The sequence below is a fragment of the Panthera onca genome, chromosome X (assembly GCF_046562875.1).
Source record: "Panthera onca isolate mPanOnc1 chromosome X, mPanOnc1 haplotype 2, whole genome shotgun sequence".
Lineage (NCBI taxonomy): Eukaryota > Metazoa > Chordata > Mammalia > Carnivora > Felidae > Panthera > Panthera onca.
The window spans coordinates 114,109,413-114,127,688 of record NC_138357.1 but is presented as its reverse complement, the minus strand read 5'-3'; the positions used below and the strand labels follow the sequence as shown (position 1 = coordinate 114,127,688).

Genomic DNA, 18,276 nt, shown 5'->3' with positions numbered 1-18,276 from the left:
TGACACGGGGGATCCTGGTAGTGATGGAATGTTCTGTATCTTGACCGTATGGTAGATACACAAACCTACACACGTGACAAAACCGCAAAGAACTAAAAACACACAAGCACTAGTAAGCCCGCAGAACCCGGGGGACGTGTCAGTGTCAATATCCTGGCTGTGATCTTGCGCTACAGTTTCATTATGATGTTACCCTTGAGAGAAAACGGGTAGAGGGTATGCGATTGTCTCTGTATTACTTCTTAGGACTGCACAGAAACCTAGAATCATTTCCAAATAAAAGAGTTTAATTAAAAAAGGCAAATTCCAAAATACAGTCCTATTCTGTTGAATACTGTGGCCATGATAGGTGCAAAGACAAGATGTAAAGTTAAAAAAAAAAAATTAGTCCCTGAATCTAGACTTCTCAAAAGGGCTGTCACCCAAGTCAGACCAACGGTGGCCTCAACCAGCACACATGCAACCTCACACCATCCATGCACGCACATCCCCAACAGACCCTCCGACTCGCTTACCCACAGAGACTCTAGCTACCTTGCCCTCTATCACACAGTGGTACCTCGACCTTTGGAGAACTCACTCGTGTTTTTAACTAAGTGGCCATTATGACACCAAAGCTCATCTGAAATTCAAATTCAAAACATTTAGTGTTGTGACTACAATGAACTCTGCCATTCTGCATTTTCACCCATTCGCCTTTATACATTAAACACATAAACCACCAGAGAGTACGAATAAAAGTGCGAATGCCCACTTTTACAAAAGGTCTCTTCGTCACTTCTTTTCCATCATCGCTTCCCCTTCTTTATAAACCTGGAACATCTAAAACCAGCCGAGGGCTATGAGCCTTCCATTGAAACAGCTGTGTTAGTCCTCAGGCTGCCTGAAGGGGCAAGTCGCACTCCGCAGCTCTTTTACAATTGTGCAAACAGAAGCCAGAACGCTCTCCTTACTCACCAATGTCATTGCTGCGGTCCGAGAGATCCTTGTCCAGGATGCCGGATATCGAACTGCCCACCAAGTCAATCTTTGGACCGTCACCCCTACATTAAAAACACAAGTCCAGGCATTTAATCATTGGTGTGTGTCCTTGTTGTTTTGTCAGCTTTCTTGCTGCACATGCGTTAAGGAGCATGCCGTGCGTGGGGCAGGTGGCTCTGTCGCCTATGGGGGAGCCAGTGGGAGTCAACGAGCTATCCAAACACATGGGCCTTGGTGAAACCGGCCGACAGACTAGATGCCCACCTCTCCGGCACACATTTTCAGAGGTGGCTATTTTAATAATGACTGTTCAGCAATATACCTTCAGCCACAAACCCTCCCGCTGGTACACAGGGTACAACGTAGGGCCTGCTCCCGCCCCGTGGCCAAATAAGCACCAGCAAATGATAACTGGGAGCTTCCCTTTTAAGGAGTAAGGAATTTAGCCAATGCTGCTAGTCAAAGGTCGGCTACTTTTAACCTTGAGAAAAAGGTTTTCTGGCCTGAGGCTGAGGCGTCAGCCAAGCTGTTGACAGGCACAGGGGGTTGAGTTAAAGATCTGGCAGCTGCAAGCTGGCAATGGGGCACAGGCCTGTAAAATTAGACAGCTCTTGGGTGGGTGCCCCCGTGCCCATTGGGACACGAGTGACTTCCTTCTGTATCTGGGCTAGGAACAGCCCTTAGGAACGGGAAGACGCCTGTAAGAGGATGAGAGAGATAGCCTACTCGTGCATGAACAGAAGGTTCCTCCAACTTCCTCCAAAAGGGCAGTTCTCTAGACCCTTTCAGGGGGATGAGCCCTGAATGAGATTACCCAAGGTCTGTGATGGCAGTGAAACGGGGAAAGATCCTCACCCATAAAATGAGGGGGAGAAGCCAAGCAGTTGTTCTGGGAAACTAACAGAAATGGGCCATCTCATGGCTCTTGGCAGTCATCATGGCCTGAAGCCAAACCACACGATGAGTAACAGACTTACTCAAGGAGCGCTTGTCAAATACCTATCATGCACGGGGTATTGAGAGGGCCAAGCCAGGTGGTTCCTACTCTGGAGGGGCTCACAGTCCAAATGGGAGAGAGAGGCGGACACATGAGCACAGGCCCACATGGCACAGGCTATGAAAGTGACAGGCACACCACAGTCCCGTGAGAAGAAAGGACTGGGTCAGAGCAGGGGACTGCATGGTGGGGCCAGCGGCACACAGAGGAGGTGGCATTCCAGCTGGGCCTTGGAGGAAAAAGGAGAGAGAACATATCAGTAAGAGGCAGGATGAAGCAAGGACCCCAGGGTAGGTGGGAGTGTCCAGTGTGGCCAGAGGACCCAGGGCTAAAGCCTGAGGTCCCCAAAGCAGTGAGAGCAGAAAGGTTGGAAAGGGTCATGTTGCTGGGCTGAGTACTAGAGGGTTCTGTCCATCCTGGAGGCAATGGGGGATAGAAGGACCGCTGAGGCAGGGGACCTATAAACCTGGGGGCAAGGATGGGACTTGACAGGCCTGATGCCTGGGTTTCTTCACTCAAGAAGGGGCTGTGGTAGTAGCTAGCATTCAGCATGACCCACGTATCCTCGTGATGGTGGAGAAGGCCCAGCAGAAGGAGGTAAGCCCCCGTCAGTTCCCGAACGAACAAGACTGACTCACAACCTCAAGTGTAACCTCAAGCATCCTCAAGGGCAGACCAGCATAGGTACGAACTCCAGGGAAACAAGGCTGAGCCAAGTGGCCTGGCCTCCCCCAAGAGAAAACACAGCTCTAAAACCGTGTGTGTGCATTTTGAGACTTTCTGGGCTTCTCAGGGCTCGGCCGAAGTAAAAGTTCAAGGAGAGCATGGACTACTGTACTTGGAAGGAGGAAGCAGCTTGAGCTGCACAGCACAGCCTTCATTGCCCACCTCAGCCCTACCTCCTAGGACTGTGGGGGCCCCAAGGGCAGGTATCCATAGCAGACTTCCTCTCCATCCCCCACCCCCCTCACCAAAGCTCAGGCCCCACAGGGCACATTCTCTCTGACAGGCCCCAAGCCAACAGGAGTGCTGAGATTGAGGGAATTTCCCTTGTTTTATTTGAGAGAGAGACAGAGAGCCCTTGAGCAGCAGGGAGGGGCAGAGGGAGAGGAAGAGAGAATCTTAAGCCGGTTCTACGCCCAGCACGGAGCCCAACGTAGGCTGGATCTCACCACCAACCTGGGCCCAAATGAAGACCAACCCGAGCTAAAATCAAGACTCAGATGCTTTAACCAACTAAGCCACCCAGGTGCCCTGAGGAAATTTACTGCAAAACATTTTATTGGCAGGGCCCCAGTGGCTTCTAATTGGAATGTAATCTTCTGAAGGAAATGTTTTGGCAATGCAGCATTATTAATAGGAAAGAATTTTCTTCTTTTCTTTAAAGTTCATTTATTTATTTTGAGAGAGAAAGAGTATGTGCACTCGAGGAGGGAGAGAGAGAATCCCAGGCAGGCTCCACTCAGCATGGGGATCACAACCTGAGCGGATATCAAGAGTCAGACGCTTAGCCGACTGAGCCACCCAGGAGCCCTAGCGGGAAAGCGTTTTCATTTGTTAAAGTTCTTAAGGGCTCCTAATCTCACTGCTTCATAGCTATGGAGCCAGAATGATTTGGTGCTGTCACTCTCCAAACTAGCACAACTCAAACTGTACTCAGAGCCAGACACTCCTGTCCTTTTGGGAACACGCCGAGGACCTAAACCTACGAGAACACATGTTCTGTCCAGGGAGAAAGGTCACACAGGCAACAAAAGTCCAGTTAATTCCACTGGGACTTTTTTTTTTTTTTTTTTTTTGCATTAAGGGAAAAGATGGTTTGAGGTGACACACCCTGGCAGGTGGCTGGGGAGAGAATTCGAGGCGGTGTTGGTGGTAGAAGGAACTTTATACAGCAGTTAATGATCTGTACCTCTGAACAGCTCAGCTCAGCTGCTTCTGAACATGTGGTTTATTTGTACATTTTGGGAACTATGAATCTTGAAGCAGCCACTTCCCTCTTTGACATCTCGAAGCTTCCAGTCGAATGTGAGCCTATCTTGAGGACTGTAGAGAACCCTACTGCTCATTACTGTGCTCGTCTTATCTGGGGCTCTATTACTTTTCTACCTTTATTTTCCCCCTTACTGTCACTCTCAACTATTTTATTCTTGTATATGTATTTTGGACAGTTACCACAAAGCCTTTCGGAAATGATTCAGGGTAAAAAGGAGTAATTTCTAAGAATAGGGTATATATCAATAGCATTTAAAATGATCATCTGCTTTGGGCCAGTTCTGGGAGGCTATGCTAAAGAAATGGTGTGAAACACCCAAGTGGGTTTTGCAGATCAATATGTTTACCGCAGTGTTATTTGTAACAAAGAAAAACTGCAACCTGGCGCTTTCATCAAGAGGGGAACAGGTGAGTAACCTATATTTGATGGCCATGAAAATTACATTTATAAACCTTTATGACAAGAAGGACAAATACTGATGCTATGATGGCAAAGGACAGAAGCCAGTTACAAATGACCTACCCCTCCATGCACATACACACACACACACACACACACACGCACACACACACCCTTCTTATGTATCAGGAAGAGGGATTATTTCTTTTAAGATTGGAAGATTATTTGCAGTGATTATTCCTGGGTAGTGTGATGGGTGATTTCTAGCACCCAGCTCAGCACCTGGTATATGGCAGGGGCTCAAAAACACTTGTGGAATTAATGAACATCTGCCTTTGTTCTGAAATGGGAATGCATTATGTATTTGCACAATAGATGCAATTTTTCCCCCAACGCTGTATGACATTCAGCATGATCCTAACTATGTAAAACCGATGAAAAACACACCAAATCATACATAGGGAAAAAGATGGGAGAGAAACAGCAGTCGCTGTTAAGAGCAGTCGCTGGGATAAGACTAGAGGTCAATTTTCCCTTTTAAGGTTTATGTGTTTTTAAAGTTCACTTTTAATAACAGAGACTCCTACAAGTCAGGCAGCTTATGTTCTCTCTCCTTTCTCCCCAACAGTAATGTCAAGGTAAAAGGTGACGTTGCCTGACCCTTGCCTGCAAACTCTCCTTTAAGGACCTCCCTGACCACAGGTGCCCCTGTGATCACCTGTGACCACACCTGGAACTCATCTGTGACGTCACAAATCCGAGACTGAGAGGTCCAAGCCATGACACACCACCTGAAGAAAGAGGAGCCACCAGCCGTGAGCGACCTGTCCCCAGATGTTAATGCGCCAGCTGTATTCGGACAGGAAGCTTAGCATCCCCTCATCTCTCTGAGCCCCGGTCATGCATGCCAAGAGCCAGACACAGGCTTTCGGCTGAAATTATCTTCTATACAGGGCCAGAAGCAAGCCTATTTTGAAAACACAGTAGGTGTCATTTAAAAAAGGTTCTGCTCCTTCCAAGTAGGGAAGCTGCAGCTGGTGTTTTGACAGTGTTCAGACTGTGGGTGTGGAAGCGTTTTACAATGTCTATTTGTAAATGCTTTTCACTGTATTTATAGACTCTTACAACAATGCTAATGAATTTCAGTTCTGAAAAATACCAGGATTTCTGAAATTCTCCAAAGCACATGTTTGGAGTGGCTGATGCCCAATGAGGCCGCAGCCCTTGATGGTCTCTGTTCTCCAGTCCGCCCAACACATGGGTACCATTTTGGCAAAAAGGATGCAACGAAATGCAACAAAAAAAGAAACATCCAATCCTTTTGGAATTTACTAGCTCCTGAGAGGATTTATGTATGGTGAGCTTCTATGCCCACAGCTGCTGAATAAAAGGAGAAAATAAAAGAAAGCAAGCATATCACCCTATGTCCAAAGATACCAGAGCAAGGCTGCCCTTACTCATTTCTGATTTTTAAATCCAAATGATGCTACTGTCTTGTATTTTTCTGAGCAATTTTGGTTAGGGACACTTGAAACACGAGACCTGGATAGGTAACTGGCAGGGAAGTCTCCTTGCTTTCCTGGACAGGGAGCCTAAATTGCAGACAATGGGTTGACTAGCTCAAGGACACCCGCAGGCCTAAGTGGAACCCACGATCCCACAGAGGCAGCAGCAGCAGCTACTGCATACTGACGGCCTGTCACAAGCCAGGCACTAGGGTCAGCTCCTTCCATCCGTATTCAATTGTCACAACCACTCCTGGAAAGATCTGCTCGGTATGGTGGACAGGGAGCCCCCTCTGGTGAAGGGCTGGATGCCCCTGCCGCTGGGGGCGCCGTTGGCCCCTCCGGGGACCACCTCAGTTGCTGAGCGCCTCCTTAGCCAAGGCACATCCTTTTCAGGGCGGCCCACGCTCCACAGTATAAAAACCTTGCCCAGTTCAGGCCAACACAGACAACTCTGAGGAGCCACCTCAGCCCCTCTCCGTGGAGTCGGCCGAGGCTTTCGCGAGCCAGTATCACAACTCAACTTCTCCCTCTGCCCAACGCTGCTTCTTTCCCCCTTCCATGGGCACTGACCCCAAAAACATAGCTCGCATACTAAGCGCTGCCTCAGGGCCTACTTCCTGGAGAACCCCACCTGTGATGCCCTTTATTTTCATCATATAGATCAGGAAACTGAGGCTCAGTGACATTAAGTCACTTGCTAACAAGAGGTCATAAAAGTAGTAGGATACCAGGGTCTGGATTTGAACCCAGTAACTTTGACTCCAGAGCCCAAGCTCTCGACCACTTCTCAAAGCTGCTTCACGCCGCCTCCTGGTCACGGGGACAGTGAGTCACTGAGGACGCCGGGCAGCCTGCGTCATCACTGCTCACCGCCAGAGCCGAGTAAATCGCCTTTGCTCCCAAGTTAAAAAAGTACTACTAATAAACAACAATCACACACCAACCAGCCCAGGTGCCTGCTCTTCCCACTCAGACCCAAGACAAGAGAAGGGGCGCGTACAGTAGGAAAAGTGGAAGATGTGCCACGTGCATCCCTTGAGAACAGGAGCTCGGCCAGTGGCATGGCCCAATTCAGCCCACGGTGGGACAGTTAAGCCAAGACATGTGGCCTGGAAAAGGTGTTGAAGTGCAGAGGAAGCCGAGGCGAGCAAACCAGTAAATACATAAATGAACAGCAGCAATCAAACGCCACCCAAAAGGACCACAACCCTTTTGGAGGTGAGGGGGGACGAAGGGGAAAAGAGTGACTCCATAGATTCCTACTGAACAAAAGATCCCAAGTCCAGGTGAGGACTCTTTTTTGGGAGACCTCCTGCCCACTCTCAGAAGCCTCTATTCCCATAATGTAAATGTTTGGGCTTTACCTAAAATTTGTTACGGGGTGGGGGGAAGAAAAAAAGCCGAGAAGGAAAGGAAAGGAAAGGAAAAGAAATAGAAATGGTTTCCCGTGCTCATGCTCAGGAAACCAAGGCGCAACCCTGCAAATCCTCTATTTTTTTCCAGCTTTCATCCCACTCCGGAGGTGTCAACACATATGGACGACGGCAGATGTCAACGTGAAGATCCCAGAGAAATGACGTGAGTTACCCTCTCTTCTTTCTTGTTCCCACTCTGCTATGTTTTATTGCCCCTTCTAATGTAAAACTACCCCGTCTGATTGTATACCTGTCTTGTCCTGGTCCCAGTGTGCAGCAAGAAAGCGAGGCCAAAGGAAGTGAATGCTCCCTGCCTGCTTTCCTGCCTGCCTGCTCGTAACATTGCACACTCAGGCTCTGACCACTGAAATTGGTCAAGGGTCTTTGCTCCAAGGATGGGAGTTAATGTGCCCAAGGCCATGCGGCCAATTAGTGGCAGAAGTGAAACCAGATGGAAGCTTCCTGATGCCCAGTCCACCCTATCTTTGCCCACCACACCTGGGATGACAATAATCAAAATGAGTACCCACATTCACATGCTTTATGCTTCTAGAGAATTTTTCCTCTCTCAAATAAGCAACTATAAGAAGACTCCACCCATCTGTGAAGGCAGCAGGTGGGAAGCCGGTCCTTCAGAAGGGCTCTGCCCTGGGATGTCACCGCCCAGGGAGGTAGAATCCTTCCGTCAGTAAAGGACAAAATTGTAACAGCGGTGAGTCCAGGTTCCTTTGCTTGCCAGCAGGAGGGCAGGAGAAGTCTCCTTCCTTTTCCTGAGAAATAAGGGTCCAAAGGTCCAGCTGGTATCTGTGGAGTCCCTACATACCCACCTGGTGGCCAAAAATGTCCCAGGGATCGCAGGTACTTTTGACCGAGAACTTCCCACTTAACTGTGGCCAAACGAGGCCAGGGGAGAAAGAAGCTGGAACCAGAGCAGTTTTCCTGGCAGCTGTCCCTTGTACCGCGTCCTTGTTTGGACGAGCACAAACAAGCTTGGCTATTTATAGCTGGTGAAGACACGGTGGAAGGTGATGGGACACTGCCCACTCAATTCCCCTCCAAATTTCTGTTCTTTGTGCAGACTCTGCGAGCGTGTGTGGGAAGAAGCCTCTCTCCAAAGCCCATCCAGGGCACAAACCCACAACCCCCTAAGACAAAAGGAGGTTGACATCACACCCCTCATCTGCAAACCCACAGTTGGGCATCTCAGAGGGGCAAGGGGCTTTAAAGATGCCAAGAAGAGGGGGCAGTCATCATCATGCAACTCTGAGAAAAGTTTGTGAGGTGCCATTTGAGAAAAGAATGTTCAAAGAAAGAGTCCGTGGAAAAAGCGTTGTATGACCCAACAAGCACCGTGCACGTGTGAGGTGTTTAGTCCCCCACTGGTCCCTTGCCTGGTTCGGACGATCCCTGGCAGGATAATCGGTGTGCCTCAGTCTGGGCTGGGGCTAAACCCTGTCACTACTGTTGGTTCTCGCTGCAGGAAATAAAATGCATTCTAGGGGCGGCTGGAAGAAGAGAGAAGGGTATTTATACAAATGAAATGAGGTCAGCAAACAACGCAGACATCCCTGCAAGGTGACAAGGTATTTTCCCCTGTGCCCTGTGGGGTCGCTATGCTCCAGAAATGAACTTCCCTCCCTCAGTCACGGCCTTCCATGAGCCCTGACTTCCTCTGAATCTCTAGCTGCTTCTGAGGGAGGTGCTTCAAGCTTCCACCCCCTCAAGGTCTCCTGACGTGCTGTCTCAGAGTGTCCATGTTTCCCCACTCCCTCAGGGCTACAGCGCATGGCATGCTTCTCGCCATGTGGAAACCCCTCTCCCACCGAGGTCACCACTGAGCAACCGCATGGCAGGAAAAGAAGCATGCGTGGATTTGCCAAGTGCCTCTCAGGTGCCAGGCAGAGGGTCAGGGGCTTGAGGTACAGCAGCTGGTTTCAATCAGCACACCCGAGCAAGGTAGGCCTCAATCTACCATTCCGCAGAGGCAGAAGCAGAGACTCGGGGAGGTGCACACCTTGCCCAAGGTCACCGGCTGAGGAAGGAGAGGGCTGGGGTTTTGGCCCTGGTGTACCTGGCTCCAAAGCAATAGGTGGGCAGGAACCATCATGTCTGGCCTGGTTACCACAGTTTACTACCCAGAACAGGGCTGGGCCCAAACATAAGCGCGCGTGCATGTGCACACACACACACACACACACACACACACACACACACTCCTCTCTCATCACTGTACCCATCTGTAAGCCCCCATTTTCCATCTTTTTTCCAAGTTTCTCACAAGACAAGCCCACACAAGCTTGGCCACCTGCCCATTCTCTCCAATTCATGCCAAGCCTGTCTCTAGCCACCAACCATTGCACAGAACTCCTGGACTGGGATCACCAAGGGCCAATACTAGTGACCAAAGCCTGTGGATGCCCTTCAGCCTCCCTGGTGCACACTGTGGTGGGGTTCTCGGAGCATGTTCAGCTAACCAGTGGCGGCAGGAGCAGTACTGGGAGCTTGCTCGAAATGCAAGTTCTCAGGCCTTCCCACAGATCCAGTGAGTTAGAAACTCTGGGGAGCGGCAATGTATGTGGTAATCAGTTTCCCACCAATCTGTAGTTGTTCCACATTCCTTTCTTCTGGCTTCCTTGACATCACACCCCATCCACCCTTTCTGAGGGCGCCTAGTCCTTCCTCTACCCTATAAATAACAATTTCCCCCACTGCTGGCTCCACTCTCTCCTCTTCTCTACTCTAATCTCCCGGAGGGCTCATAGCCATTCCATGCTTGGAATTACCATCCATGAGCCAGTGACACCCACCTCTGTAACATCTAGCCAAGATCTCTCTCCCGAATTCTCCAAAGACATGGCTGGTTCCTGATTTGGGGAAGAGAAGGGAAACGCTCCAACACTACATGATGCACCACTGGGACTCTTTGAAAAGACCTCTCAAACACTCGAGTAATCCAAAGTCCAAATGAGGGCCTAAACACCCAAGTGCACAATTTACGCACCTGCTCGGGAAGCATTTGCACGCACCAGTGATCTTTCTCTTCCTCTTGTTTGATTAATTGACTGATTGGTTTATACCTTGTAAGAGCAAAGAGGTCTTTTTAAATGCTTCCTTGTGGTAGGCATGGGGGCCAGACCCCTCACAGAGTGATCAGGACCTGGAAGCTGATTTCCTGTTCATCTATAACCCCAGGGGCTTGAGCAGCCGGGCTGCCCGTGTAAATCTAAAGAAAAAGGAACTTCCATGTGGGTAAATTGGTCTCAAGAGAGACATCTGCCCTTCCCTAAGCACTGAGTTGATGTTTGGCATATAAATGTTTACTTAATCTTTGCCTCAAGCTCAAATGTCTCAGAGCTCAACAGCGTCTTATCTCCCAGTGTTCCTGTGAAATCCTGGCCCCATCTTCATTACAAGTAGAAACCTTGCAATTCCACTGCCGTCCCCACTGGAACCGGTGTTTCATCTTCATAGTAGGGCCTCCAGCCTTTCACAGGAAAAGTACCTCATGGGTTTACATTTAAAGCAACAGCCATCTCTGGGCGGCACAGGTCTGGGAAGTCACCGGGTCTCCTGCCCACAGCCTGGTGTCCAAGACCGAGATGCCCACCTTCTCACTGAGATCCCTCCTCCGACACAGGCTTCCACATCTGAAGTCAGGTGTGCCCTCTGGGATGCGTGAGCCACGGTACCAACTCCCCCACATCTGAGGTCTCCTCTCTGAATGGCTTGGTACCAGCCTGACCGTGGAATCTTTCTTATCACTGAATGTCTTCAACTGCCAGAACACACTAACATCCATGGGGGAGGGCACTGGCTTCTAGAACATCAGCCTCCCCTCACTTTGGCTCTTGCCATCTTCCTGAGCCTATGACAGCCACATGGGCAATCCATCCCCAATGCCAGCCCCTCCTTCCCCCGGTCCCTTCAGTTCTTATGACCTTCATTCATCTTCAGTCACCCAGATTCACGGCCCCTCTCTCTGTGGATAGGTTCATCTTCAGACCTACTCCACCTGTGAAGTGATGAGCACACGCCTCCCCTCTCTGACCAGCATCTGCCGTTCTCCTAGCCATCGGTTCTTCTCACTCTATGCTTGCTCACCTCACCTCCTCCTTATGCCTTTCAGCTTCACTTCCTTCCTCTCCACCCGGGCCCCCTGTCTACCACTCACGGCCCCTGGAACACCGGCCTCGCTGTCCCCGCCCTGCCAGTCACCTGCCCCGTCTACATGGAGAGCACACGCTGCTCTGTGCTGGATGTGCTGTAGCAGACAACGGGCAGGATTCCCCTGCAACTCAGAACAAAGGTCCTGCTCCAGCTTCCCCACTCTTTGGGAAGAAAATGAAAAAATACCACAAATTAGGGTATCTATGTTTGCAAGGATTAACAAACCTGTTCTAGCCTGCTTCTACCTCTTTCCCTGTTGGGTTTATTTACTTTTGAAGGCACACACCTGCCCTGCCCCTCAGGTTTCTGGCGTGCTGCCTCTGCTGCACAGAATAATCACTTGAGCTCAGAGCAACCTGCTTTTCTCCAGCATTTCCTTGGATTTGTCCTGTATTTTCTTTTGGACCCTTCTCCCAAGTTCCAGCACCTCCTTTCACAGAGGTTTCTGAACCCACATTTGGTACATCGGTAATACATGTTACGGGACATACAGTGTGACAGGTTCGTGTGTATGTGTACACACACATACAAAAAGGTTTGGGTATATTCTGTCAACTGAATTCTTTTTATGATAAAATATCAAAACAAGTGAGTAGGCTCTATACTCTTGAGCCTCCGTCTTCTCAAGTGTGAAAATGTGGCGGACAGAATGTTCGTTGCCCACCGCCCCCCACATTAGATACATGGTGGGCTGGGTAAGACCAGCAGACTCTGTCTTCGCACACTGTGAAATAATAACGAAGGCACCCCCAAGGCACAGACTTTCAAACAAAGGAGGCACTTAGGGCCTAGTAGAATCTCTTATCATTCAATTTTTAAATCAACTCTGGTACTAAATTTTATTTTTTGGAAAAAAGTCTTTTTTTTCCCCCCCCCTGTTAAAATTCCATCTTCACTTACTTCCCGGAAATTGGAAGAATATTCTTACCAATGGGTAAGTACCTTAATGGCATGCTTCCACTTGCTCAGACTGGACACAAAACTGTGCCCGGGTGTCACTCTAGTTCTCCTAGATGTGATTCCCGGAAACTGATCTATAGCTGAGCCCCAGCATCACTGAGATCCAGAACAGCGCCTTGCACGCAGGGGCCCCTCAATACATTGCTGTTACGCGAATGTATCTAAAAATGACTCCCCTCTTCCTAAACTTATGTATTCCTTTATCCTGAAAGATACTACTTCCTGTTTAAATGGAAAGAAACCAATCTCTTCTGGAAGCCACATTTGGCAGCAAGCTTTCTGGCTGGTGAGAGCAAGTGTGAGCCCAGACACTCCAGCGAGAGGGGCAATGCCTAGCTCCCTATAAGGATGGCAAATGATGACTGTGTGTCCGTGTGTTCACCTTTCTGTCCATCCATGTAGTCAGGGAAATCCTAGAGAGGATTTGGGTTTACACAGCAGACAGTGCCTTTTCTCCAGAGGATCACTGACACAAAACAGTTTGAACGGTGTTGACATTCCTACCTCAACTAATCGGGCAGAACAAAACAAGTTCATAAACCAACATAAGGGTTGGTTGTCCAATGTACCTGCTTAGCAAAAAATATGAAGTGCACGAGGTACTGAGAGACAATAAGCCTTTCTTTGATCTTCTTAAATTGCTTAAAGCTGAAATCCATGGCACACTGGGTGACTCAGAACATGAGACACACACACCACAGAGCTTGTACAGGGCCTGGGAAGGATGACGGGAGAGGCAAAAGTGAACAAAATGTAAGCACTGGCACGTCCCTCCCTTTGTGGGAACCGTGGCATTCAACAAGTGTGTTAGATGAGCCACTACCATATGCTCAACCCTGTAAAGCATGTGGAGATGACAAAACACACTCTTGATCTGCTTTAAATCTGGTAAAGGAGTCCGCGGGTGTGAGCATCCCAAGTGCACAGCATGGGGCCCCACACTAGGCGAAACATGGGGTGTCAGGCATTTGGGAGACAGAGCAATCACGAGAAATAAGGGAAGGCTTCCAGAAGCTGGGTGTGCTAACTGGGCTCTGAATTCGGGGAGCGTTAACAGGTGCATGAGAGGTAGCCAGGAAAGGGTAGGGAACTGTCAAAAACGTGGGAGAATCTAGAGGAGGGATTCTCACAGGGTGAATGAATGTGGGCCAGAAGCTTGCAGATTACGACCTGGGAGCTTGTTGAAAATGTAAATTCCCAGGCCCACCCCAGACCTACCAAGTCAGCGACCATGGGGGTGGGGCCCAGCGATCTGTTGGAACAAGGTCTCCAGGTGACTCTGACCCATGCTCAAATTTGAGAATCGCCAAGTTAGGGCAGGCACTGTCCTCACTTCAACTGGCTGAGCAAGAGGCCAAAGCAGGTACTGGCTCCCCAAACGTTCCCAGCCTTGCCTCGATCTGCCATTTCCTAGGACTGTCAGGCAGGAAGCCAGGGGCTCTCCTCCCTTGTCCTCTTTCTGCAGACCCAGTGCCCTGGGGGCTGGGCCATCACAGGGTGAGTGGAGGTCGCAGATGTGAACAGTTACATTTCCCACTGGCTTCTGTACGGAGCCCTCCTCACGCATCTTCCCTGGCGATCCGTACTTCTAATGGACAAGCAGAAGACGCGCGAGCTGGAGGCAGAGAAGAGCGAGGGAGAGGCAAGAAGCGAGGGGGGCTTCTGTGAGCCCAGAAGGTCAGCAGTTATAATTTGCTTCTCCCTTGCATTCAGGTCCATGGCGGAACTAACAGAACCAGGTCTAATTGATGGCTCACAAAGCCTGCACCTATCCCACAACGAGACGGGTGACGGCAACCTTCCAAGGCAAAGAAGCCATTGGAATTGTCCTTCTCTTCAGATCAGATCATGAGAGAGAACAGCAAGAATATTATGGAAATTGTTACTGACCTCAGGGAAATGTGTGTAGTCCCTGGCAGACTAAGAGAGTTTGGCAGAACGTGCCCTCTTTTCCCCTTTCACCCGCCACAAAGCGATGTACAACCTTTGCTCTCCATTCCCTGTTTGCATAGCCTGTATTCTCTTCAGAAGCACTTAGGTTTACACAACATTTTTCTTCTGGAGTGCTGGCTTCTGGGCCAACCATGCTACTGAAGAGGCCCAAGCTAAGGTCACTGAGGCTGTCAAGTGGCCCCGTCGTGCACATGTGCAAACAGCCTTCTATCAGTCAGGAGAAGAGGGCACAACAGGTAAGGCCTGACCAACTCAATGGTGGCCCTGGTCTCATCGGTTTCCCCACGGGCCACCCTATAGTGGCAGTTGTTTGGACCTTGGGAGATGCCTGCCGAACAACACAGGGGAAGCAGCTGCCACTCCGAGAGGCTCGCCCGCACTGAGATGACTGGCTGTGTGTTCACACCGCACCGCAGGTGCGCTTACGTGCATCCACCATGGCCGGCAGGGATTCTGACATTTCTCAACCACTCACATGGCTACCCGCCTCTGTACTGGGGCAATATATTGTTGTTCTTATTAAGAGTAAATGAGTCATGCTACCACATGGATGAACCTTGGGGCCATCAGGCTAAGTGAAATAAGCCAGTCACAGAAAGACAAATGCTCTAGGATTCCACTTACATGAGGCATCTAGAGGAGTCAAATCCACAGAGATAGAAAATACAGTTGACTCTTGAACAACACTGGTTTAAACTGGGTGGAGCCACTGACACGTGGATTTTTTTCAATGAATGCAGGCCAGTACTATGAATGTATTTTCTCTTCCTTATGATTTACTTAATGTTTTCTTTTCTCTAGCTTACTTTATTGTAAGAATAAAGTCTATAATACAAAACATATAAACTATGTGTTAATCGACTCTTTACATTATTGGTAAAGCTTCCAGTCAACAGTAGGCTACTAGTGGTTATGTTTTTGTAGAGTCAAAAATTATACTTTTCAACTACATGGGGGTTAGTGCCCCTACCCTGTGTGTTCAAAGGTCTACTGTACAATGGTGGTCGGCAGGGGCTGGGGGAGGAGGAAGGGGAGTTAGCATTTAATGGGTCCAGAGTTTCAGTTTGGTAAGATGAAAAGAGGTCTACGAATGGATGACAGTGGTTGCACAACAATGTGATGTCCTTAATGTCACAAATGGTTATGACGATAAATTTTATGTTATGTGTATTTACCATAATTAAAAATTTTTTTACTAAGAAGTAAATGAGCGGGGTGCCTGGGTGGCTCAGTCGGTTAAGCACCCGACTTCGGCTCAGGTCATGACTTCGCAGTTCGTGAGTTCGAGCCCCGCGTCAGGCTCTGTGCTGACAGCTCAGGGCCTGGGGCCTGCTTCTAATTCTGTGTGTGTCTCTCTCTCTGCCTCTCCGCCTCTCTCTCTCAAAAATAAATAAACATTAAAAATTTAAAGAAGGTAAATTAGCTGTTCTTGTGTCACTGCATTTATACACCCAGTTCGACATGCAATAATAAGAATGACAACAAGGGCCACTTGGCTGGCTCAATCAGTGGAGCGTGTGACTCTTGATCTTCGGGTTGTCAGTTTGAGTCCCATGTTGGGTAAAGAGATGACTTAATAAAACCTTAAAAAAATAAGCATGACAATGAAACTAACACTGAGATACAAGGATGGGGCCACACACTTGGAAATTATCTTGGTCCATCCTTTTGGGTGCATCCCATTATCCTCCTCAATTTACAGATGGAAAAGTGAGGTGAGCGGGGCAGTGACATGCTGAGGCTCACATGCCTATGAGGTGAGGTGAGATGCAAACCTGGAGGCCTGCATGACTCCAAGGCAAGGGCGCTGAGGCCCCATGTGGCTCTCACCATGCAAACTTAACTCAAAAGAACAAAACCTGTGTGCTGACAGGTAAGACCTCCAGGCCGCGAGCTTGCTCGGGTATAGGACACCAACACATAAAATACACATGTAATAGTGGAAAGTTCCGGCAACTAACTTGTGCAGAGAACACGACGCTTCTTTGCTCTGTGGTGAGCATCTCAGGTCTGGAAGAACAAAGTCCAACTGTGACTCCTCATCACTGACATGTGCGTCCCGCCAGCCAGTGAACAAATTTGAGTTGTGCCAGGCATATCTCGGAACTCAGGCCTGAACGACACGTGTGCCTTGCCTTTGATGGTCTCATAGTTTGGAGACACGTACACTAAGACAATATTTGCCAGGCCGGGTCCTTGGTTCCACAAAAGGGCTGTGCAGTCAAAGGCAGAGGGAGCCTGGGGATGTGGAAAGAGGCACCAGAGAGCAGGGAGAGGGTCAGGGGACGGAGCCCCCAGTGAGATATGCACACCTGAGGCCAGCGGGACATCCAGTCTGAAGGGCAGCTGGCTTGCTCTAAAGAAGCACAGGGAAGGGGCACCTGGGTGGCTCAGTCAGTTAAGCGTCCGACTCTTGATTTCAACTCAGGTCATGATCTCATGATTTGTGGGTTCGAGCCCCATGCTTGGGATTCTCTCTCTCTCTCTCTTTCTCTCTCTCTCTGCTTCTCCCCTGCTCGTTCTCTCTCTCTCTCAAAATGAGTAACAAAACTAAAAAAAAAAAGATCTCTCTAAAGAAAGAAAAGAAGAAGAACAGGGAAAAATCCCTGCATTTGAGCAGGGCCTGCCTGCCAGATACCTGATTCCCCACCTGCGAACCCTAAAACCCACGCTGTGTGTCCCGGCCTCACACCCACTGCTGCCCAAGCACAGGAGCAAGGACAGAAGTAGCCGGAGTTTGCAGATGGCTTTGCTACAGGGTGGGCAGCTTTATCCCCCCCTCCCTCAGCTGGCCACACTCAAGGCCCCTCTCCTGGGTCCCGCCGCCAACCCTCACCTGCCCCCTCACCCGCCCCCAGCGGCAAGAGCGGAGCAGTACCTGCTGTGGGTCAGGGGACCCACTGGTCGTTCAGGCCTCCTGGGGGGCAGTGCACCCGGTCTGCTGAGAGAATTGGTCTTGGGTGGCCGGGGCTTTTTTGGCGGGATGGCAGGAACGGAAGGCTTCTGTAAATCCAGTTTTGGCTCTCTCTCTGGTCTTTCTTTAAGTCATCGTTTAAAAAGCATAAAGAAGACAGAGAGACCTAGCGTAAGTGACAGTACATAGGGGCAGATTGTGCGTTTCCCTCTCTAAAAAAAAAAAAAAAAAAAAAAAAAAACAACCACCGATGCTACTTGTGAAGGTAGAAGGTGAAAGAGCATCTTTTAAAATTTTTTAAATTTATTTACTTATTTTTAGAGCATCATTTATTCTCTGTCATGTGAGAAAAAGCCCCGTGCAGCTGCAGCCCACAGATCACCTTTGCTCACGCTGGCCTCTGCCTGGAGGGCCCTTCTGGCCACTGCCCACCCGCGGTGAGGTCCTACTCATCCTTCCGCAGGCCCACTCATCAGGCCTGGGCTCCCTTCTCGGCAGCAGAACCCACCCTCAGAGGCAGACTTCCCTGCTCCCTCACCTGAGCCCAGCAAGGCAGACTGCTCAGCAAATGGTTGGTGAGTTTGGTAAAACTCAGGACCTGCTGGGTGTGGGGAGGGAAGAGGCCCGACGCCTCTCAGGTCAGTCTGTGTAAAGGACCATGAGCCAATAAAATGGGGGGCATTTCCAGGAACAAGGAACTAATTCCGGATCCTTTTTGTGCACGGTTCAAACTTGGAAGGTAAACTGGGGTTTTATGGAGGGTTTTTGGAGTCAGAGCTACTAAAATGAAGTTAAAGTCAGATGTGGCGGCCAAGCGAGTACAGCATGACGGACGAGCTTCGTGTCCCCAGTTAGCCTTGCCCTGTGTGTGGTGTAAGAAGCACGCATCCGGGTGCCTGGGCAGCTCAGTCATTAAGCATCTGACTTTGGCTCAGGTCATGATCTCACGGTTTGTGAGTCTGAGTCCCGCATCGGGTGAGCACGAG

The 18,276-nt window shown here is 49.5% G+C and overlaps 1 protein-coding gene across 11 annotated transcripts in view; it reads right to left on the bottom strand.

Moving 5' to 3' along the window:
- The window catches only part of SH3KBP1 (SH3 domain containing kinase binding protein 1), a 332,387-nt gene that overhangs the window by 33,510 nt on the left and 280,601 nt on the right, over positions 1 to 18,276 (bottom strand). For all 11 annotated transcript variants that reach the window (XM_081793831.1, XM_081793833.1, XM_081793830.1 and 8 more), the window contains 2 exons: positions 17,255 to 17,414; positions 958 to 1,043 (listed from right to left, as the gene is read on the bottom strand). In XM_081793831.1, the coding sequence (XP_081649957.1) occupies positions 958 to 1,043; positions 17,255 to 17,414 (246 nt within the window). The remainder of the gene's footprint in view (positions 1 to 957; positions 1,044 to 17,254; positions 17,415 to 18,276) is intronic.